General features: G+C 53.4%; 1 protein-coding gene across 6 annotated transcripts in view; it reads left to right on the forward strand.

Moving 5' to 3' along the window:
* The window catches only part of MEAK7 (MTOR associated protein, eak-7 homolog), a 57,104-nt gene that overhangs the window by 4,172 nt on the left and 28,975 nt on the right, over positions 1 to 23,957 (forward strand). For 5 of the 6 annotated variants that reach the window (XR_010408196.1, XR_010408195.1, XR_010408197.1 and 2 more), the window contains exon 3: positions 867 to 956. Coding sequence is in view for 2 of the 6 variants with exons in the window: in XM_064581192.1 (XP_064437262.1) it covers positions 867 to 956 (90 nt within the window). In the remaining 4 variants the exon portion in view is untranslated. Of the gene's footprint in view, positions 1 to 866; positions 957 to 23,827; positions 23,850 to 23,957 lie in introns of those variants that run through there. The other variant, XM_064581195.1, reaches the window with a different exon arrangement.

Below are 23,957 nucleotides of genomic sequence, written 5' to 3' on the forward strand. Positions count from 1 at the left end.
TGTCTGTGGCCTTGGACCTGGTAGGCTAGCTCATTGTGCTAGGTAGTCTAGGTACCTGGCATGTGCAGGGTAGTCTCTGCTTGTCCACGGTCCCTGGGCCACTCCGAGGTCCTCCCCAGCTTTACTCCAGTGACCGCACAACATTCCCTCATTTTGCTTTTCTGTCCCTCTTTGGACCAATCTTCCATTGTCAGAAACACAGGTTATTTCTGATGTTTTCACTATTTATCCAATGCTGCAACGAGCACTCTTGGAGCTAAACTTTGCTCTCATGTGACTCTTTCCATGCCATAAGTCAGAAAGAAGTAGAGCAACAGGACCCCTGGTTTTGGCTCATCATGGCTCTTGATCCCATCACAGATTGAGGCCTAACGGATCAGAGCTGCTGGGGTACTCCCCACCGCGTTCCCCACTGGCCCCTAGAACCGTGCCAGCCTTCCCATCTTCCCGAGTCCCCCTGGGGAGCACCTAACACACTCAACTCTACAGGAAGAGTCATCCCTCTGACTGTCACCAGACCCTGAGCTCTTCGAGGACAGAGATGTCCTTATCCTTGTGTCCGCAGGACCTGGCACATAGTAGGTGCTCATCTAATGTTGGCTGAACCTCTGCGGGGGGCCATGAATCAAACCAAGAGGATGCCCAGACACTGTACTTCATGGTATTGAGCCCGCTGGCTCTCTCTCACCATTATTGCACCCTAAGAGGTGTTGTGAGTGTTGTGAAATCGCATCTAGTGTGAGGAGCCAAACAGGAGACAAAGGAAAGCTAGGACTTGGGGGGCTGCCCTGAGTCAGCTCCTTGACCCCCTAAGTCATCCCCTCTGGGAAAGGCTGCTACATTTTACTTTTACTTTCTGTTGATAGAATATACACAGAGCAGCGCGGATCACGTTGTTGGCATTGAGCGCCACGTTACCAGCCCCACCTCGTGCCTCCCTGAGGCCCCCTGCAACGGTAAGCATTATCCTGACTTCTAAAAGTGTGGATTCATTGTCCTGTTTTGTGTGCCAAGCACACACATGCACGCGCACACACACGCACACCGCGTGCTCTTTTGTGTCCGGTTCCCCTGACGCGGCGTGACATTCGTGGGACCCAGCCCTGTTGCCCTGTGCACTTGTAAGCCCTCCTTTGTGCTGGGTGGTTTTCTGTCCTATGGATAGACCGCATTTTTTTTTCTCACCATTCTATCGTTGATGGGCATTGGGGTCATTTCCAGGGTGAGTCGTGCTGCTGAGAACATTCCAGTACAAGTTCTTACACGTGTACCCGTCCTGCTGTGTGTGTACCGAGGAGTGGAATGGCTCGTGTGCATCTGAGTCCAGCTGTACTAGATATTGCCACAGGGTCAGGAGCTGTTTATCCAATGAATGACTTTCTGGAATCAAAGAATCGGGGGGGGGGGGTGGACAGATAAAGCGAAAGCACGGCCACAGTCAGGGCTGGTGTCACGGTAGGTGTTTGGCCCCCTGCTGGGGTTTCATTCCCGGTGGGATTTAATGCTCTGTGGCAGCTATCTTGAAAGTCTTGATGATTTTATCTTTGCGTTTGTGTTTCGTAAGTGAAATGCGATGGGGACAGCAGAGCACGGGTGGGGGGCTTGGTGGCCCTGCCTGCCGGCACCTCCCTGCCTCCCGGCCCACGCTGCAGCCACCGGCTCGCTGGCCCTCCCCGGTGATCACTCTTGCTCTCCACCGACTTGTCCGAGAGCATCCTGTGCCCCAGGGAGCGCATCATTAAATAATAAATTAAAAACACCGCGACAGGTGGGGGGTGGGGGGTGGGGGGCTGCAGAAGAAAGGCGAAAGGTTTTTCCTGCCTTTGAACGAGTAGGCACAGAGTTTCCCTTTGCCTTGGCGGCTGCTGGCCAGAGTTCATCCCACACTTGCTGTGGCCCAGGCCCTCTGCCAAGCACTCCGCACACGTGACCGCATTTAGCCTCTCGGCCCCCCTGGGAGCTCAGCCTTATTGTCATCATCCCCTTCTGCAGACAAGGAGACAGAGGCGGGTTGCTGGGAAGTCACCCTCCCGAGGGGTAGCCAGGAAATGGGCACTGGGTGGGTTTGAAAGCCTGTGCTCATTATCCCCTCAGGGTACCTGGCCTTCCTGCAGGGCAGGGTCCCCTCGCCCAGGGCGATCATCCAGGGGAAGCAGAAGAATGTCATGAAGAAGGCTCTCCCCACCCCCCGGCCTGGATGACAGCCAGGGTGGCCTCAGCAGGAGGCCTGGCTGCATTTATGGCTGGGGGGTTGGCAGTCCCCCTGGGGCCGGAGAGGGGGCCGTGGGGAGGACGGCAGTCTGGAGGGACCCAGGGGTGTCCTGCAGCCCACAGCCCGAGGATGGCAGTGGCCACTGCAGAGCCTGGAAAGCTTTGTGAAATGATCATGAGGTTACAACTCATAATGCAGAAGAGGTCGGGTGGAGGCGCCTCGCTGGACACTGGGCCTTTGTTCCGGCAAGGACTGCTGGAGCACTTTGCTCATATCCTCTCCGGGAGGAAGGAAGCGAAGAAGATTTATCTCCCAGAGGCTAATCTACTTCCTTTGGAGAGGCCCCTATCTGTCCCACACAGAACTCTGAATGCCCCCCAAAGAATGCTTTGCAATGAGTTACTAAGGATCAGACATTGAAGGGCCAAGGATCTAGAGCTTGCTTAGAGTCTTAGGAAACGCACATTCGTGTGTGTGAGTGGGGGGGGGGGCACGCTCGTGCATACTCGAGCAAGTGCATGTGAGGCTTCTTTCCAAATAGCATTTTCACAAACACCTGTATAGTTCATCCTCCCAGCCTGCTGTGAGGTTTTGTTTGTTCATTTTGGTTGGTTGGTTTTTAAACAAGAGGAGAAGGAAAATGACAAGAGGCCGTAAGATTTTCCCTAAATCAGTAGCTCCGCTGGAAAGGGACCCAAGGTCGAGTTGAGGACCTCCCTCCAGGAAGGGAGGCTCTCAGCGGGGAGGGATGGGCAGGAAATGGTTAAGCAGTGTGCCCCTGGCTGCCCCTGCAGCCAGGGGGCCATGGAATGTGTCTGGCTGCAAGTTTCAAGGCAGGCTTGTTCTTTGCCAACTGCTGACTCTGGTTTCTGCTTCCGCACGGAAGCTGGGTTGGTGCTGCGGGACCCTGACCCCTCAGCCAGACCTGGTTGTATCAGGACTGGATGCCTGACCCAAGCCGGGCCAGTCAGTGTCTGTCCCCGGAAATTGTCGGAGGGACAGATCCTGGAACAGAGGAGATGAAATCTTGGGTGAGGCCAGCAACCTTGTGTCTCCCTTGAGGAGGCGGGTAGGGGCCTCCTGGGCTCCTTGGAGTTCTAAAAATGTTCGAACGAGAGGATGCACTCGCATCCCTGAACCCCACGCATTATGTAGCTGGTCCTGTGTAAAGCCATTCAGGAAATTCCAATTACCAAAGGAGATTTAATGGAAGGACCAGGGGGTATGTCAGAGAACCCAAAGACAAGACTGTGGCTGGGCCTCACACGGCTGGAAGCAGGGCTTGAAAAACCAAGAGGAGTGATAGCAGAGCCCCGGGGCCCCATGTGACTGTCCAGGTTATGCACTCCTTGTGGAGACGGGGCTTTTGTTACCTGCAACTAAAGGAACCTGAGGGAGACAGACCTGGTTGGAAAGGTGGTCTTCCCATTCAAAAGCAGTGGGTTTCAGAATCCTCCTAGAATTTCAGGGGCCAGGGGAACCACGGAGGACAGGAAAAGTCCAGGGTGATTACAAGAAGGAAGAGGCATCCCCGGGGCAGATGTTTGGCAGAGAGCACCCCGCCCCCAGGCTGGGGGGTGGGTTGGTGGGAACTGGGGGCAAACTCCCATACATGCCATGTTACTAGGACGTGTGCAGACAGAGCCCAGGGTCCAGGGAGGAGTGCTCGAGGGCAGAGCACTGCAGCCCACGAACCTCAAAGGGGACGACTATAGGTGCCTGACAGGGAAGAGTTGGGTCTGGACCCGATCAGAGCAAAGAGAACCTTCTCTTCACCCAGGGCAGCCAAGGGGCCCCATCAGCTGCACACACAGAAGAGCCACGAAGCACCCTTGGTACCTCTCAGTAAGGTCTCTGCACGGCTGCCTTTTGGTGCTGATCGTTGTGTTCGGGAACCAACTGAATCCTGTTCTTTCTCCATCATGAGTTCATATATTCCCGTCCCTCCTGAACCCCCAAAGACCCCCATCTCCAAGCACGGGGGCGGGAGCAGGTCTTCAACAGATGCACTTTGAGCGGACACAAACATTCGGTTGGAAACACTCTTATCTGTGGGTTTTGCCTTTGGATCTGGCTGTGTGTCCTGGCCGTCTCGCTGCACATCCATCTGAGCCATGAATACAACCCCATGCTGAAGACGGGCGTCCTTTTAGTGAATCTCTGAGGGTGGCATGGTCCTGGGCACCCTCAACACAAGGTGTGTGGGTGATTTCTTGCTTTTTTTAAAAAAATATTTTTATTTTATTTATTTTATTTTATTATTTTTTAAAGATTTTATTTATTTATTTGAGAGAGAGAGAGAATGAGAGACAGAGAGCATGAGAGGCAGGAGGGTCAGAGGGAGAAGCAGACTCCCCGCCGAGCAGGGAGCCCGATGCGGGACTCGATCCCGGGACTCCAGGATCATGACCTGAGCCAAAGGCAGTCGCCCAACCAACTGAGCCACCCAGGCGCCCTGATTTCTTGCTTTTTGTTTCTGGAAGGTGGTCATACCGCTTTTATAAGGAACAAATAAATATGCATGAAAATGGTCGAATGAACGTGCATCCGGGATGCCGCGTCAGCAACGAGATCCGGTTCTCGGTGCAGCATCTGCCCGACATTTTTAGCAGCCGCTCTGCTGTGGGGCTTCCTGCTCGCTCCTGGCCCTTGGCTCCATATATCCTTCCCTGTGATGAGGGTGGCGGGACCCTGCCCGCCTCTCTCCAGCAGCCAGGAGACGGCTGGGGTGTCCCTGGGAGGGGACCGAACTTGTGCCCAACAAGAAACCGGGACTCCCAAATCCGGAGATGAGATTTCGAGCAGTGGAGGCAGGTGCTTCCAGAGACGCTAGCCACCAAGGTCCTCAAGGCGTGTCTGGGGAATTCCTTTCAGGAACGCGGAGGCAACTGGCCTTTCTGTTCCGGAAGGGTCACCGTTTGCGTCACATTCCCTGTCCCAGGGACCGCCCTGATTACACTCGTGAGTGACGGAGTCAGAAGGAAGTGATTTAAGCAAGCAGAGTGGGCAGAAAGGACACTGGGCTAAAAATGCCAACCTGGCAGCCCTGACTGCCCATGAATTTGCAAGTTGGTGACATTTTGGTGTTTCTTTGTTCAAGTTCTGGCTTGTCTGCTTGGGGGGTGTGTGTATCCAGACTTCCCAGGGTGGCCCCGGGGGGCCCGGTTCCCGCAGGACAATGCCGCCTCCCCAGCCCGTGGAAGTCGTGGGGACACAAGCCCATGGTGGAGATTGGGAGCAGGCAGCGCACCAGACCTGGGGTCCCAAGGGGCGCAGGCTGGGAGACGCAGCAGGGAGGAGAGCGCGGTGGTCTAATGAGGGCTCGGGCATCGCCCAGCCTGCCTCAGCTTCAGAGCTTGGGCAAGTCACGGGGCCGTCTGCATCTGTTTCCTTGTCTGTATCGTGGGGACAGTAGCTTCTCCTTCAGAGGGGCGCTGTGAGGATGACACATTATGCATCCAAAGCGCAAGCGCTGTCCTTTACGTCCCCGGCCCAGGTTCACAACAATCGCATGTTCCAGAGAGGGTGGAGTTCCTACCTTTCTGTGGGCAGGAAAGAAGGTCAGGGGAAGGAGTAACCTTTACGTAAAGTCAATCATGTCCTGGGAACTTTACGTTTTAGTTACTCCAAGAATCCTGTGAGGCAGGGCAGGACTTTTTAAAATGTGACGTCCTCGCAAATTCCCTGGGGGGATCTCGTTAAATCGTAGATTCCAACTCAAGAGGTCTGGGGGTGGTGGCTGAGACTCCGCATTTCTTAGACTCTCAGCCCAGGCTGCTGCTGGTCCCCGACCACACTGAATGACAGGAAGGTAGACGACTCTGACTGCGGAGTTGCCCATTTCACGGGGGAGGAAACAGGTGGAGTGAGGAAACCAAGTTTTGCATTTGACGGAATTCACGTCCAGGGCTTTGGTGTGGAAATGAGAGGAACTACCCACGGAGACAGCCGCAACCCGTTTCTGACCTTTTATTATTTTTTTTTTTAAAAGATTTTATTCATTTATTTGAGAGAGAGAATGAGAGAGAGCACATGAGAGGGGGGAGGGTCAGAGGGAGAAGCAGACTCCTTGCCAAGCAGGGAGCCCGATGCGGGACTCGATCCCGGGACTCCAGGATCATGACCTGAGCCGAAGGCAGTTGCTTAACCAACTGAGCCACCCAGGCGCCCCGTTTCTGACCTTTTAAAAAGTCATAGTCAGAAATCCCAAGCCGCTGTGGTCCACACGTGGTTGTCGCGAAGTGGGCCGGGCCAACCTCTGGGGTGGGGCCTGCGTTATCCCCGCAGATTCACCCCTGCTTGCAGACAGCGGCGAGGGGTGAGTGGTGCTGCTTTGCTGGGTGTGTTGAAATGAGCAGAAAAACGGGACTAGCAAAGGCTAACCTCTGCCGAGCGCTGAGAGCCAGGTGCCATTTTAAGAGCTGTCCTTAATGCCTAGAATACAGGGTAGGTACACCACCCCAATTTTACAGATGGGGAAACTGAGCCAGTTTGAGAAGCAGCCCGGGCACACAACTGGGGGGTCTGCAGCGTGCCCTGTCTTTACCCGGAGGCTCTGCCATCTCGGGTCGATGGTGCGTGCATCACAACCAGCCATCCGATGCTGCAGGTGGAGGGCCTTTTTGACCTTACATTCAGTGAGTTTTGATCCCGTTCATAAGCTGGACGGGCTTCTCCTTTCATTATGGGACCTTTCGTTTCTTTGCCGCAGAGGGCAGCAGTTAAGTTCAGGGATTCCAGAAGCAAATCCCGGCTCAGACATTCTCATAGGATTTGGAGCAGGTCCGTTAGATTTTCTCTGCCTCAGTGTCCTTGGAAGTAGTAGGACTTGGTTAATGCCTGAGCCGGCCTCATGGAGCTGGGGGCTGATTAAATGAATCTGCACTGGTGATGGGCTCAGAACAGGGCTTGGCGCATAGAGAACGCCATTTGTGTGCTTGGTCTGATTGCCTTTTAAAATAGCAACATCCCCATTTGCTCAAAGAACAGACTTCGGTTGGGAAATTCTTTTAATTGGTTCCTGGGGGACCAGACACGCAGTGTGCTCTGCTTCCAACTAGGAGACCCAGGCTCCAGCCTTGGCCCTGCCCTTCCTCACTGTGTGACTTGGCACAAATCACTAGATCTTTCTGAGCCCCGATTCCGACGTCTGTGAAATCAAGTGTCCTCCTTCCACACCCGATTGCTGTGAGCGTCCCCAGAAATACTGGCTGGAAAGCAATGGCTGAATCTGAGCCTCTTCTTTCTAACCAGTGAATCTGAGGCTCACACAGCCAAGGAAACATCGGAGGGGTGATTGTGTTTCTCAGAGCCTCGTGCATACCACCATTGGAAAGCCCTTGGGGTCGCTAAATAGCACGGCCTCAAAAGTCACAGCTGCTGGCTTTGCCTGTTTGCCACCTCCGGGGCTGCTGAGGGGCTGGGACTGTCATCTCCACTTGGGGCTGGGGGAGGTATCCACAGGGCGTCAGCAACGCTCAGCCCTAACAAACGACAGTGTGCCCGGGCTCTCCGAGGGCCGCGGTCCCCGCTGCCAGTGCAAGAGGGCTTGGCCCACTGTCCCCACTCTGGGGCGTCACATGATTGCTGAGCCGGAGGCTCTGGCCTGTCTGGGCAGCCTCTTGGGCTGGCTGGGCTGCCGGAGGGCGGACGGTGCTTTCTAAGGGGCATTTGCACAGAACCTCCTTATGCTCTTAGCTTGGCTGGTGCCGCTGAACAAAGATGGGAGCAGGGCCATGGGGCCAGTGGGGCTGCAGGCAGGGAGGAGGGGGGCTGGGGAGGAGCAGGAGAGGGGGAAACCACCCCCCCACCTCCCGTGGCCCATGGGTTGAGATGCTTCTCTGCACAGACAGGCCACTGGTGAGAGGCTGTCACTCCCTGCTCTGGCCTGGGAGAGGGGGACATGGGGGTCAGGACTCATCAGCCGCTGGGGCGTTTCTAAGGCAGAGTTCGTGCATGTGTAGGCTGAGGACCCCCTGCAGACCAGGACCCTCCGGAGATGCTTCTGGGCCAAGGTCAGCAATGCCCAGGACTTTCATTTTTCCATGCAAGTAAGGGATGCTTAGGAGTAACACAAAAAGTGAGTCATTGAAGTAAGGATTCTAATTATTAAGTTGCTGTCCGTGGGACCGGGAAAAAATATTAACAAAAGCGTATGCACGGGCCACCTGGCTGGCTCAGTCAGAGGAGCACGTGACTCTCGGTCTTGGGGTTGAGAGTTCAAGCCCTATGTCAGGTGTAGAGAGGACTTAAGTAAACAAAATGTCAACAAAAAGTATGCACGTCCTTCTCTGCCCCTCCAGGTGGGTCTGATGGCAGCACTGATTGGTCAGCTTAGATGGTGATAGTTTGGACCAGGGAAATGGGTTACGTTTATGAGAAGGGACACAGCGACAAGATGCAGGCAAGAGAACAGAGCTTAACGGCAGGACAGGTGGGAGAAGGGTGGGACTCTGGGACAGAGATGAGTGCAGAGGACACTTGTCACACTGTGGCCACCATGTCTCCTGAATCCCATTCCTGTTCGTGGGGACACACCCACCTGACAGTCAACTTGAGCTCTGAGCCAGTTCAGGTCCCGTGGGAAGCAGACACCCATTTGGAAGACACTTATGGGGTGTGACCCCTGTGATGGATCCAGGGACGAGGAGGAGCAGGTGGGAAACCTTGTGCCCGGAGGGCGGGTCTGACACCCGAGAGAGGAGAAGCAGGAGGAGGCTCAGCCTGCAGGGCAGCGAGGAGCAAGTCTCAGCCAAGCCACGGGGAGCCCCGTGGTGAGTGAAGATGACCGTGTTGGGGTTCCCGGCTCTGTCATTGTCTGGGATCAGGAACACTGCCCGGTTCTGTCTCAGAGGGACAGCTGAGCAGTGCGCCCCCATGCCACAAACCCGAGAGCAGAGTAGCCCCAAAGAGGGTGGGTTCTGGAAGCAAATGTGCGTTGCAGGAGGTGAGGAGGGTCCCCGGATGAGGGCTGCCGGCGGGGGGGGCCCAGGGGACAGAGGCAGAAGTGCACTTGCAAACAGGCTGCCACCTGGCTGCCCCTGTCTGGCCCTCGGGGCCCCAGTGGCGGTGGTCTGGCTGGGGCTGTCTGCAACGTGGCAGGAAAGGACGCCGCAGCCCCTGCTTCCGGACGGCTGGGATCTCTTGGAGGACACAGCCCTTCTTCCTCCCAGAGGAGAGGAGATATGATGAGCATAGACTCCTCAGAGAAGAGCCAACCGCAGGCGGACCTGCGGCGGGTCAAACGGCGGCCTCCAAGAAGACATGTCTGAGCCCTAACCTCCCGGGACCTGTGCACGTGACCTTATTCGGAAAGAGGAGTTTTGCAGATGTCATGAAGGATCTCAAGATGAGCTCATCCTGGATCAGGCCAGGCCCTGAATCTAATGACCAGTGTGTCCTGCCAGGAGACAGCAGAGAAGTCACAGACGTGGACAAGGCCGTGGCCTGGAGGACAGCCAGCAGCCACCAGAAGCCAGGAGAGGCCCAAAGTGCATTCTCTCCCAGAGCCCCAACAGGAAACCAACCCACCAAGTTGATTTGGGACTCTGTCCTCTGGGAGAAAATACATTTCTGGAGTTCGAAGCCACCCGGCTTGTGGTCCTTTGTTAGAGTGGAGCCCGGAAGCAGTCCCAATACCCAGTCCCGAAAAATCAAGCTTCAGCCCTGGAGGACGATCACTGACACCTGCCATCTGAGAAGGGGCAGAGCAGGTAGAGAGGGCTGGGAGGCACCAAACCCCGGAGCCAAACCACCTACGCATCCCTGCATTTTGCCTGTGGGGAACTATAGGTACAGGGACCGCCTAGGGCAATGCTTGGTCTCCTGGGGATCTTGTTAACATGCAGGTCCTGAGTCACACTCGTCTGGGGCAGGCCTGAGAGCCTGCATTTGCAAGGGGCTCCCAGAGACGCAGCGGGTCTGTGCACCAAACTGAGCCCAGAGGCCTTGGGCTGGTGTGTGTCTGAGTGCTCCCTGGACGATGGCCCGAGGCACCAGTCCTGACAGATTCTGACTTTCTGGGACCAATTCCTGGAATCCACATATTTGACCACTTCCCAGGACACTGAATTTAGTGTGTAGGACTATATGGGTTTCTGCGATGGTCCGATCTGGGAAGACAGCGGTCTCTGAGGGAGTCTGAGTCCCCTCCTGATGGAGGCAAGGAAAACAGTATCCATGTTTTTTGAGCATCTATCCTGTGCCAAGTCCTGGGATAGAAAGCCTTATATTCATTAGTGTATTTAATCCTCAGAACAGCTCCTGGGAGGCAGCTCTTGTTCTTACCCCATTTTATGGATGGGGAGAGTGAGGCTCAGGGAGACAAAACATCTTACCCGGGGTCCCACAAACACGCGGCAGAGTGGGATCCCAGCCAGCCAGCTGTGTGACAATGCACAGTGCCCCCCAGCTCACGCCATCTGACTGCACCCCTTCCCTGGGTCTTGGTGGGTATAGCTCCGTTTAGGCCGGAGCTTCTCAAACGTTGATGTGCCCGTGAATAACCCAGTAAAACTCAAGTTCTGGCTCCAGGTGATGCCAACACCATTGCCCTCAGATCCGCATGGGTTAGCAGCCATCTGCAGGGTCCATCTGCAATTACGCATAGGGGAGGAGAGACCAGGGGTCCCTGGGGAGGGGGGGGGGCAGGGTCAGACCACAGGCAAACCCATTCTGTTTTCCAGCCATTTTAGCACCTGGAATTACGGAGCAATTGGCATTTAACAGAGCTGAGTCGATAAGCACCTGCTAACGGATTTGTTTTGAAAACTAAACAGCTGTCCACTTGCCTCGTTAATCTCATTACGCACCTGCTTAGAGTTACCATCTCCCGCAATTCAGTGGCCCTGCCTAATGAGGATGGAGGGGGGCTCACTCCACATCGGCAGCGGGGTCGTGTCATTGAAGACAGAATGGGGGGAAACCTGGTGGGGCCCCCTTTACAAAACCGTGCCCTCGGGGATGTTAGTGGATGAGCACCGGTGTGGGATTCCGGCCCCCTTCTTTCGTCGAGGAAGGTGTGGAGAACCGGCCAGTCCAGCATGAAGTCATCCCAGGTCTGTAGTAACACAAGGAATGCGAGCGTTCTACAAAACAATGCATTCTGTTTATTGTTTTTTTTAAATCTCATTTTTCTAAGACTTAGTTGTTGAAATGGTTTTACTTGATGAAACAGAAGCAAGATAGACAGTATTATTATTTTTAAACGGCCTTTTAACATTGTAGCAGCCCCTTGATGTTTCAACTGGCCTGTGAAATCCACAAGTCCAGAAACTCAACAACCGGCCATTTGTGCAAAGGCATGTGTCCAAGAATGCTAAAATGCAGGGTTGTGCAGAGAAGCAGAAGATGGGAAGCAACCAAAACACTCGTCCGTAAGGGTTTGGCTCAATTATATATTCTTGGATGGCAGCACGTTATGAAAATAAGGGGTTGCGTGAGCTCCAGGGAGGGGTGTATTGTTTGGTACATGGAGGAAAGAGACAAGGTGTGACGCTGGTTGTCGTCGGCTTCTGGTGTGTGTGTTTAAGGGGTGTAGATGCAGTCGGATGTGGTTTCCGAGACCAGCTCTGGGAAAAACCCCGAGAAGCTTCTGGTCTTGGCTGCCTTTGGGGAGCAGGACTGGGAAGGAGTGTCGAGATTTCCCTTTTATTTTATCTTCTCTTAGGGCGTTTGAAATTGTTACTGTGTTGGTGTGTTAATGTTTCAACACACAAGTTAACAAAGTGAACCTCTGGGAGCCCTAGCTGGATGGAGATGCTAGTTTGAGATCCGGGAAGGAAATACACAGGCTGAGTCTATTGACGTGGGATTTTGCTGCTTTTTACCTGGACAGAGTAGAGCTGATGCTCTTAAAGTCCCCACGGGCTGGTACGGATGGAGGTTGTCAGAACACATGCAGAGTTTGGGCCCACGCTTCTTTTTTTTTTTTTTTTTTAAAGATTTTATTTATTTGAGAGAGAGAGAATGAGAGACAGCATGAGAGGGAGGAGGGTCAGAGGGAGAAGCAGGCTCCCTGCCGAGCAGGGAGCCCGGTGCGGGACTCGATCCAGGGACTCCAGGATCATGACCTGAGCCGAAGGCAGTTGCTCAACCAACTGAGCCACCCAGGCGCCCGGGGCCCACACTTCTTTAAGACTTTGGTTCTTAGGGTTGGGTGTGCATCTGAATCGCTGGGAGGGTTCCTTAAAACATAGCTTGTCCGGCCCCCCGCCACCATCTCTGATTCCTGACGTCTGTATGGGGCACAAGCATCTGCATTTCTCCCAAGCTCCCCGGTGATGTGGATGCTGCTTGCTCGGGACCCCACATTGAGGACCACAGCTCTGAGGGTCCCTACCCTGCCGTTGGGTATTTCTCTCCCCAGATAATTCACTAGCCCTTCTGCACAAAGCAACCAGCAGCGGGTGGGGGGACTCGCTAGGCTGTTTCATGGTTAATGAGGAAAACTGAGCAAGGATTTCAGCCCAGGCTGCAGCTGAGCACCCACGCCTAAACCACACCAGATCAGAGATGCCGGAACCTTTCAGCATGGCCTCAGCCTCGGGTAGCTGAAAAACACTGCAGGGGAGGTTTTGAGTATGGGTTGTGCATCATGTCCCGGGGCTGCTGTGGCCGAGTACCCCAGCCGCGTGGCCTCACCCGGCTCTGGAGGCCCGGAGTCCGAAATCAAGGTGGCTCTCAGCAGCACTGGTCCTTCAGAGGCCAGAGGCAGGATCTGTCCAGGCCCCCGCCCCCAGCCTGTAGACGGCCACCTTTTCCCCATCTCCTCACATCGTCCGCCCCGTGTGTGTCTGTCTCTGTGTCCAAATCTCCTTTTTGTAGGAACACCTGTCCTATTGGATTAGGGGCCCACCCTGCCCCAGTGTGACCTCATCTGAACTAATGACATCTGCAATGACCCTATTTCCAGATGAGGTCACATTCTGAGTCCGGGCGTTAGGACTTTGGCATATGAATTGAGGGGATAGAATTCAGCCCATCGGGGAACCTGGGTGGCTCAGTCAGTTAAGCCTCCGACTCTTGGTTTCGGCTGAGGCTGTGATCTCAGGGCTGTGAGATCGAGCCCCGTGTCAGGCTCCACACTCAGCGTGGAGTCTGCTGGAGATTCTCTCTCTCCCTCTGCCTGCTCGCATGCTCGCTCTCTCTCAAATCTTAAAAAAAAAAAAAAAAAAAGCAGCTCATAACAGACTGGGCATCAAGTTTGCTTTTTCAAACTGTAATGTGCAGCAAATTACTTGGGGGGACCTTCTTAGAACACAGATTGTGATTCAGTAGGTCTGGGGCAAGACCTGAGACCCAGGCTTCCTAACCAGAATCCCAAGATTGAGGATCAGGTGACACTAAGGATTTCTGTTAATGGTATTGTGGTTGGATAGGAAAGGGTCCTATTTCACAAAGAGATGCAGATGGACCTATTTAAGGCTGAACATCAGGATGACTCTGGTTTCCTTTTAAATACTATGAACAGTAGGAAATACGGCAGAACGTTAACAATTGTTGTATCTAGGTAGTGGGTATAAGAGGATTTGTTTTATTCCACTTTTCCTTATGTTAAACTTTTTTTCTTAATAAATGAAAAAAAATCTTTCCAGGTGAGTCTAAGGGGGCGGTGGGGGCTAAGTACCTCTGGCAATGGATGGATGGAAAGACAGACAGACGGACGAGTGGGGGTGGGGGACACATGAGTGGGGTGTTGGTTTGCAGGGGGCCCCCTGAGTGCTCTGGGAACAAGAGCGATGCACACCAGCACCTTCTCCAGGAGGGTACCTAATTCTTCCCCCAGCGCCCCTGCCTGCTGTTTGCCTGCGCCTGAGCTCGGGGAGGTGTCGGGAGAGGGGCGGCCTTCTGGGATCCCCCTGCTTGCTTCACTCACTCTGGGGGCGGGGACACTTGATGTTTCTTAGCAGCAGGACTTGCTTCTGTGTCCGCACGCTTAGCACAGTGCCCCGCACGCAGCAAATGGGTTGAGTGCGTGGACGGGGGTACACTTACTCCAAGGAACGGGGCTCCTCCAGAGAAGCCAGGCTCGGGGAGGTCAGGTGACCCGTCCCACCGGGGACCTGGGGTCTGAAGCCCGCTAGGGCTGTCCAGTGAAAACATTATGCTGTTTCCCATACAGGAAGCCCCATACAGGAATCTAAACGTGTTAGTGGCTGCATTCTAAAATGTGAAAAGAAATGGGCGACATGAATTCTAGTTTCTATTTAACCTGATACAGCTAAGATATTATTCCAACATGTTATCTCTACTTTAAATTTTGGAGAGGTAGCATGAGGGAGAGCCTTGTGGTCAGGGACTTGCTCTGCACTTGATGGCATGACGGCTGCACGCGCCGACACGTGGGATGAAGGGACAAGGATCCTGCACACACATCACGTCCGTGATTATGGAGGGTGTCACCAAGCGCAAAGCTGAGTGAACCTCTCTGTCCTGTCCTTGCAACTTCCTGTGAAACTGTATTTCAAAATGAAACTTAATGAGATATTTTACAATTAAAATTTTTGTCTTAAACAATTTTAAAAGTTAAAACAAAACCAAACAACCCAAACTGGTCTCTGAACTCTGGTGGGTTTCATGCTGCCAGCACATTGGGACCAGCCAGCGTTCCTGTGCCCCATGGCATTGGACGCAGCTCCTGCAAACTTTGCTCCTTCCCTCTGGCACAGTGTCATGGGGGATGGGTTCTCGGAGGCTTGGTCTGTCCCTCCCACTCGCCAGGTATCTGGTAGACCAGTCACTTAGATAAGTTACTGCCACCCTCTGAGCCTCAGTTTGCCTTGTCTGCAGAGTGGGACGAATAGTGGTGCTTTTCCTGCTGGGCTGCTGAGATCCCAAGTGCTGGACGCTTCCCACAGGCCTGGCCCATGGCTCACTGGTGGCGACATTCACCACTGTTGCAGTATTTGAGATCCAAAACGGCAGCTTCCTCTGGTTCCCTTCCATCTTTAATACCCTACTGCCTCTCTCTGCTGGCCTTCCCAAGCCAAGCCCCCAAGTTCCCCACACATCTCTGCTTGTTTTAACTGCTGGGCAGGAAGTAGGATAACCCCTCTGTGTATCTTTGACACCTAATTCCTGGTTGCCATAGTTACACTGTCCCTTCCGGAAAGCTAGTGAGCATGCTGTGGGCTTGGAGGCCAGACCTTCTGCAAAAAATCCGTGCAAAGCCTCTTTTGAAACTTTGGACTTCCTTTATGAGCCCCGCGGCGCTCCCAGCAGAACGTGAGCTTTTCACCATATAAGGCAATCCCCTGAGCGGCCGGGTTCACAGGTGAGCAGCTGTGACCCACTCAGCTCAGCTGCAAGGGCACCTCCAACTGAGCGTGTGCACAGAGGATTTTAGCAACGAGGAGGTCTTGACACCTTTTATGGTTTTGGAGGAAGAAAGATCTGTGTACCACAAAAGGAGAAGCACAGCTTCGTCGTGGTGAGAAATGGTGGGTTGTCAAACCAGGATGTAACGAACACTGTGGAGTTCACAGAATACTGTGAAGGGGCTGTGTGTGTCCCCAGGTCACCACCGCGCGGCAAGAGGCAGTCAACAGGATGGGGCATAAACTCCCCAAGCCCCAGGGCTCATCCGCGGTGTCTTCTCCTATTGTCCTAGAACCTGTTCTGTCTTCGGAGGACTTTACCTCCTCTGCCTCCAATTCTTCATGCCAGCATCTGGGGGGAAGGGGGTACAGAGGGGCAGGCAGGTCTCTGGGAGCTGGAACTTGAGCTGGGGCCTGAGGGTGAGGCTGTGGGGCAAGTGGGGCGCTTATATCTGGTCGAGTGGAAGGGCCCATGCGAAGGTTCAGAGCCGGGGGGTCGGCATGCTCCTGGAGTGGCTCGGCGTGTGTGTAGGGACAGATGGCCAAGCTCGGGGTGTGGGGAGTCGTGGGGTCTGCTTGGGAGGGTGGAATTCACTGTAGGGTCTTTAAGCAGGTGAGGGGTGCGACCTGACTTACTCAGTGGGATCTTGCTGACGGTTACAAGGAGGCTGGCAGGGACAGAGAGGGGAGCAGACCTCTCCTGAGCACCTCCTGTCGGGCAGATACAGGGCCCAGTGTGGGGACACAGGTGTGGGGGTGATGCTCACACGGCACCCCTTTGCCCTTCTCACACTGCTGTTCTCCAGCTGCCTTCTTCCTATGACCCGTTTGAGGACACTGATGAAGGCTTACTTGGAGAACTGGACAGGCAGGGAGACGCTAGAACCCCAAGTAATTGTCATATCCTCCAAACCTGTGAAAAACACATGATTCAGAGAGCCCAGCACAGAAAGGGGAAGGTGAAGGGGAGACTGTATGATGCAGAAACCAGATGGACATGACCTTGGCCATATAAGTCACAGTGATGGCCCATGACCTTGATACGATGGATGAGAAGGTGCTTTACATCTGGAGTCTTCATTCCCCCAAACCCGCAACCCTAGTCTAGCCGTGAGAAAAACCTCAGACAAATCCCAACCGAGGGGCCAGCCCCCTCAAACTGCCCGGGTCCTAAAAACCAAGGAGAGTCTGAGAAACTGTCCCAGCCCGGAGAGCTCATGTAATGAGGAATCCGTGTTGGTTAATGAGTGGTGACGTGGTACTATACCCGCTTAGGATGTTAGTCATAGGGCCACTGGGCGTAGGCCACACAGGAATTCTCTGTATTATGTTCTCAACAACCTTAAAATCTAACCTTCATCTGAAATTTTAATTTTTAAAAAATATTTTATTTGTAAGTAATCTCTACACCCAATATGGGGCTCAAACTTAAAACCCTGAGATCAAGAGTCACACGCTCTACCAACTGAGCCAGTCAGGTGCCCCTAAGATTTTTATTTTATAAACAAGGACTGTAGCAAGGTATCGTGTCGTGATCCCGAGCGCCACCTTGTGGGAATATGGCCACATTGGAAAATGGGAGGAAAATGGGAAGAGCCTGTTTCCCCGCCCAACAGTGGCTCCTAATCCAGCTGGGGTGGAAAGGATGCAAAGCAAATACAGGGCTCTTCCTCGGGGCTGACTCTGTTTGCACCTGGACCTTGGGCTAGAGCCTGAGCTCATCTGTCCCGCCGCCACTGGCCCAAGACTGCCTGGCAGGTGCAGTCATACCATCTCCTTCATTTCTGTGGCCCCTTGAACCTGCTCCGTGGTGATGGGCGGGGAGAGCCACCCTCTCTATCCTGGATGAAAGGTCCAGAACTTTCCCCTGATTTTTTTCTGTCCATTCTTGGGAAATTAGGTCTTGGGTCACTTGAGATTGCAAGTGGTCTCAATTTATTAATTAAAAATGTCCAGTCTTGGGCGCCTGGGTGGCTCAGTTGGTTAAGCGACTGCCTTCGGCTCAGGTCATGATCCTGGAGTCCCGGGATCGGTCCCGCATCGGGCTCCCTGCTCGGCAGGGAGCCTGCTTCTCCCTCTGACCCTCCCCCCTCTCATGTGCTCTCTGTCTCTCATTCTCTGTCTCTCAAATAAATAAAATCTTTAAAAAAAAAAAAATGTCCAGTCTTGGCTAATAAGGCTTGGACCTTGATTTAATATTAAAACTTCTTCCCTCCTTTTTGGAGTCTGCTGTGGACATCAGGGGAATGTGTTCCTCCTCCTTGCTCCCTTCTTCCCTTACAGCTGCTATTAAAAAAAAAAAAAATTGTGAGAGAGAGCACAAGGTGGTGGGGGGAGAGGCAGAGGGAGAGGAAGAAGCAGACTAGGGAGGAGGAGGCCTCGATCCCAGGACCCTGGGATCATGACCTGAGCCTAAGGCAGACGCCCAACCGACTGAGCACCCCCCCCAGGCACCCCACAGCTGCTATTTTTTTTTTGGCTAGCGTTGCCAGGTAGAACCAGGCTGCCCAGTAACATTTGTGTTCCAGAAGAACAATGAAGAATTACTTTTCAGTGTAAGATGTCTTATGCAACACTGGGGACTATACTAAAAAACTGTTTATCTGAAATTAAAAGTTAACTGGGGGTAGGGGCACCTGGGTGGCTCAGATGGTTAAATGTCTGCCTTTGGCTCAGGATCAAGTCACAATCTCCAGGTCCTGGGATCTTCGTAGGGCTCCCAGCTCAGCGGGGAGTGTGCTTCTCCCTCTCTCTCTGCCTCTCCCCCTGCTTGTGCTCTCTGTCTCTCAAATGAATAAATAAAAAATCTTCTAAAAAAATGTAACTGGGTATCTTGTATCTTTATTTGCTACATCTGGCAAGCCTGTCTCTGACCCCTGCAGGCTCACAGCTGAGGGAGGGAGGAGAGATGGCGGGCAGAAATTCTTTCCTTGATGAACAGTGTGTTAGCTTCCCATTGCTGCTGTAACTACCACATGTTCAGTGGCTTAAAACAGTATTAGCTTATTCTCTTCAGGTCAGGGGGTCGCACTTCTGAAGTCAGGGTGTCAGCAGGACGGCGTGCTTGCTGGAGGTTCTAGAGCAGAATTTCTCCCCTGCTTTTTCCAGCTTCTAGAAATCCTTCCTCCATCTCCAAGCCAGTAACCCAGCATCTGTCTTCCCTTCCCTGCTCCCCTTCCATCTTCGTGTCTCCTTGTCTGCCTCTGGCCCTCCTGCCTGTCTCTCAGGAGGACCCGTGGTGACATCAGGCCCACCTGCATCATCCAGGATTATCTCCCCTTTTTAAGACCCTCAATCACATCTGCCACAGTAAGGTCACAGGTTCTCAAGATCCGAATGTGGATGCATGTGGCAAGCTGGCTCCAGCCACCTGGGGCTGGCCCGTGTCCACAGTTGATGTGGATCGAATGGTCACTTCCGTCCGTCCTTGGGAGGCTTCCTTGCCCACCGCAAGTCCCCAGACTGGGCAGTGTTCGTCCTTGGCTGGTGGCTCCTCCTTTGTCCTGGGCTGGCTTATGCCCCTGCTGGCCGTCGCCTCTGCGCCCTGGCGACGGTCTTTTTCACGGTGACTCCAGGCGGCCGTGCCAACCTTGCCTTCTGAATCCTGTCCTAGATCCTGTCCCTCTAATGAAAAGCTGGGTGGCAGGGTGGTCACTGTCAGGAGCAGACCCTTCTCTGCTGCCCCTACAACTTCTGGTAATGCATGTGTGACGTGGACATTGGCTGGAGCTCTTGGAGAGGCCGCCACCCCTACTGGCCCTGAGGTGAGAGACTGGCTCCCCACTTAGTGCTGGGGAAATGGTCTCAGTGTCCCCAACAAGCCCCCCCCCCAGATCTCCCCTCTTCTCCATGGCCTTTAAGACCCTCCTTCTGGGCAGAGATGTGAGCTCATGGGAGGGACAGGGGTGCAAAGGTGCGGAGCAGTGTAAGAATAGGCTGGTGCGGTGGGAGGAGATGGTGAGTAGGTAGAAGATCCCAAGAGAGAGCTGAAACGTGGACGGACTGACAGAAGAGCTTGGAAAGGGGCGCCTGGGTGGCTCAGTCGGTTAAGGGTCTGCTTTCGACTCAGGTCAGGTTAGTTTTTAAAGGGTATGTAATACAAATGTGCAAATTTGAAGCTTATATAAATATTATTAAAACACAGCGGCCTGACGGGATGGTTGGGAGTCCTAGCCATGCAGACCAACCTGACTGGATGAATGAGCTGTGCTTGCCGGGTCCATGATGGGCTGTGGTTCGGGAGAGGAGGTGGTCACCTTGGGAGGGGACTCCCCAGACCAAGGGTGTTCTCAGCCCAGAAGGGCCCACGGCATCAACACAATTCATCACTACTGATGTTGACCTTGATCACATGGCTGAGGTCGCTTTTGTCGGTTTGTCCATTGTAGGGTTAACCCCTCCCCTGTTTCTATCCTGTCCCCTTTGGGAGGAAGTGCTTGTGCCCAGTCCACCTGAGGACTGGGTAATTAGGCTCCACCTCCTTGACTCGGGATCATCTATGTAAATTATGGGGTTTTTTTTTTTAAGATTTGCCTCTTCTACATTTTTATTTAGTCAATCATAGGTATACATGTTTTAATAACCTTTCAAATTTCTTCATGACACGTAGCTTGACAGGGAAAGATGGATCCAAATTTCATTACATAGTACATTCCAGAAACTGAAAAACTGTTTATACCTTGGTGTGTTTGGGATTCGTTCCAAAGGCTTTTAGGCTGCTCTGTCGTTGAGAATTGCTAATCACAAAAACTGAGTGGTCATGCCGAATGAGCTCATCCAAGTAGCCCAAGGTCCATTTCTTGGTCTTTGACATCACTATGTTTCCAACCTTTACTTCAAATCCACTCTTTTAACACAAAATGTACCCCAAGAGGGGCTGGAGAACCAAGCCACACCCTAAGGGAGTTTGGAAAGTTCTAGATATTTCAAACTTGCTCTTGAGAGGAAGGCCTGCAGTGGAGTCCATGTGTGCTGGGGGCCAGAACTGTGACTGGGAGTTCTCCCCCCCAAAACCCCCAGTTTTAAAGGGTATATAATACAAATGTGCAAAATTGAAGCTTAAATAAATATTATTAAAACACAACAGGAACTGTACTAACTTGTAAGCCAAATCTGGCTGGCTGCCTGTTTGGGGATAGCCAGTGAGTGAGGAATGATTTTCACGTTTTAAATGGGGGAAAAAAATCAACAGAAGAATATTTCAGGATGTGTGAAAATTACATGAAATTGACATTTCAGCGGCCTTCCTGAAAGTCCTACCCACAGCCTTGTTCAATGGTATATTGTCTGTGGCTGTTTTTGTGCAAGGACAGCAGAATCCCGTGGTTGTGACAGAGGCTGAATGGCTTGAAAAATGTAAAGTATTTACTATCTGGCCTTTCACAGAGTAAGCCGGCCAGCCCCTCATTTAGTGCTTAGACCAGTAAAAGCCTTTTTCGTGGAGGACAATTGTATCCATGATGTGGCTTAGCCTTGCCGGCTCGTGGTGAGGGAGAGCGGGAGGACCCTGTGGACAGGGCAGCCACCATGGATGTCACTAAGGGCTTTCCCGCCAGCCAGGGCCCAGCCAAGACGGGGTGGTGGCACTGTCCCAGGTGCAGGCAATGGGCACAGGGGGAGTCCCTGGCTTTAGAGATCGGAACACTATCAAACCAACTACGTCGGTCTCCTCCTTATTCCCCTGAGCCGCCATGTGTGCATAAATACAGGGGGACCCAATCCTTCTACCACCTTGACTGCAGGTGGCAGAAAGCTAACTTGAATGAGCTGAAGAGCTGGGACCATTCACTGGTCGTTGGTCTGCAGGACATGGGGTTGGCTGGGCTTTGGGACACTTGGCTTTCCTGGCTCTGCCTCTCCTGGCACACAGGCCTTGGGGCTCAGACCAGTTTTGCTGCAAGAAGCCGTGTCTTGCAAGCTGACATCAGCCAGGTGCAGCCCTGAGGCAGGGCCCCTGGAAGGAAGGAACTCCCATGTCCAGATTGAGTTGGAGAATGGCCAGGAAGCATCTGAGTGGTAGGGAGGATGGAGACAAAGGTGGGCAGAAAGAGCTTGGAAAGGGGCGCCTGGGTGGCTCAGTCGGTTCAGCGTCTGCTTTCGGCTCAGGTCATGATCCCAGGGTCCTGGGATCGAGCAGGGAACCTGCTTCTCCCTCTGCCTGCTGCTCCCCCTGTTTGTGCTCTCTGTGTCTGTGAAATGAATAAATAAAATCTTAAAAAAAAAAAAAAGTTTGGAAAGGCAATAGATCTTTGACACAAGAAAGGAAAATGTTCAGACGGCCTTTGAGTTTTTAAGCCTAGACCTCCCTGTGTATTTCTTTCCCTCCCACCTGTTTCCCCACATAGTGTCTCAACGTGCTTGTTTTTTCCCCTTGATCAGTTCCAAACCACTCTTTTACAGACCCTCCCCCAGCCAGCCCCTCCCTTCAATGTAATCCTCATCTCCCACCTCCCATGGCTTCAGCAGGTGCAGGTGATGATGATGATGATGATGAAGCACAAGATGTTGAGAGCCTGTCTCTGTTCCATGTGCATCTATGAACTCGAGAGACAAGTACTGCCCTTGCTCTTTCAGACTTAAATTCCACCAGCCTAAGAACCCCAGGATTAACCCCAGAGTCTGGCTAAGCAGGTTTCTTTACCCACTGCACCAGGAACCCTGGGGCAGCTCACCTGACAAATGTAAAGAGCGAGCTTTCATCGGATTTTGTGGAAAGTGGAGTTTGGGTGAAGGCTGAAAGAAGCAGTGTTTCCACGGGCTTGGGGCAACGCAGGGCCATGTGGGACCAGCATTAGGTCAGGCCTGCAAAATGGACTGGCTCCCGTTCTCTTGGGAACCGCAAAGCTGTTCTGGAGCTCTGCACCTGGGTTGCAAATCCAGGCTCTTCTCTGGCAAAGTTTTTAAATTCTCCAGGCGGGAGCAGGAAGTTTCATTCTTAAGGATGGAATGTCAAAAAGCCAAGTTGTTGCTGATCTATGATTTTGGAGTTCCAAGTTCTTTTTCAGTAAAACATTCATCACTTGGGGTGCTTGGGGGGCTCAGTCTGTTAGGCATCTGCCTTACAGTCGGGTCATGATCCCGGGGTCCTGGGATCTGCCCCGCGTCCCGCTCCCCGCTCATCAGAAAGCCTGCTTCTTCCTCTCCCTCTGCCTGCCGCTTCTCCTGCTTGTGCTCTCTATCAGGTAAATAGATAAAACCTTTAAAAAAAACATTTATTACTCAAGGGATCATTATGCTACTTTACAGGTGCGGCCATGTGTCCTTGAGAAATAACCTTCCTTGTGAACTTTAGGAACAGTTAAAACCCATCAGCTGGCTTCGCCTGTGTCTGTCACTGGGGCCTGATGAATAGCCCAGCTGATCTTGGGCTACTAGCTCTCAGTCTAGGGGCAGGACAGACAGGTATTTGGGCGTTAAGTGCTCCATTGGCTCCAGTAGGGAGCAGGGGGGATGGGCTGGAGGAGGCAAAGAGGCCAGGAAGGAGGCCGTTACTGCAGTCTGGCCTGGAGAGGGGCCTCCTGGGGACTTGGAGAGAAAAGGGGTGGATGCAGGAGCTATCTTGGAAGTAAAACAACCTGGAGGAAGAGGGAGGAGGCATGGGAGGTGCTGACATGCCCTAAGGAAGGAAGTAAAGAGGAGCGGTTTTGGAGGGAAGAGGCTGAGTTTCAGCTGGGCTGAATTTCAGGTGCAACCTTGTGGAGATGCCTGATAAGCAAACATATGGGGTCAAAGTGCAGGCTTGGGGGTCAGCACAGCAGACAGGTGGAGCGGAAGTCACGAGGAAGGCTGTTATCTCAGGGAGGGATGCGCAGCCTGGGGAGAGCAGCGGGAGGACCTCCAGCAAAGCAGAAGCCAGCAGAGCCTGGGTGAAAACTACCTGGGAGAGAGGAAGAGAGAAGCCAGCGACTAGCGACCCGGATGCCCAGAAAGGAGGGCTTTAATGAGGAGGAGGATGCCCACTGTGAAAGTGCCTGCTGGATTTAAGGACAAGCTGCTGGGGCCGGGTTACAGGAGTTTGAGGACTGAAGGGGATGGGGGGCAGGGAGAGTCTGTTTATCAAGGCTGGAACAGACGTGGGCACGTTTTTTTCTTCTTTTAGAGAGAGGGCTGGGGGACAGCAGAGGGAGAGAGAGAGAGGAGCAGACTCCCCACTGAGCGCGGAGCCTGACATGGGGCTTGACCCACGACCCTGAGATCACAAGCTGAGCTGAAACTCAGAGTGGGACGCTTAACCACTGAGCCACCCAGGCGCCCCGTGGGCACGTTTAAATGCTGCTGGGAAGGAGGAGAATGCAGGCAGAGGACCTGGTTACCCGGAGGAGGTAAGGGGGGGCGGGGGGGGGGGGAGAAGGGGCACAAGCTCCAGCTCAGGAGGCTGCACTCTGCCCAGGTGGGGGGGGCCCCTGGCCAAAACCAGAGGTGGCAGGGCG

Source organism: Mirounga angustirostris, unplaced genomic scaffold (genome assembly GCF_029215605.1).
Source record: "Mirounga angustirostris isolate CCGP_5_RB_7025 unplaced genomic scaffold, mMirAng1.0.hap1 SCAF_16, whole genome shotgun sequence".
NCBI classification, from domain to species: domain Eukaryota; kingdom Metazoa; phylum Chordata; class Mammalia; order Carnivora; family Phocidae; genus Mirounga; species Mirounga angustirostris.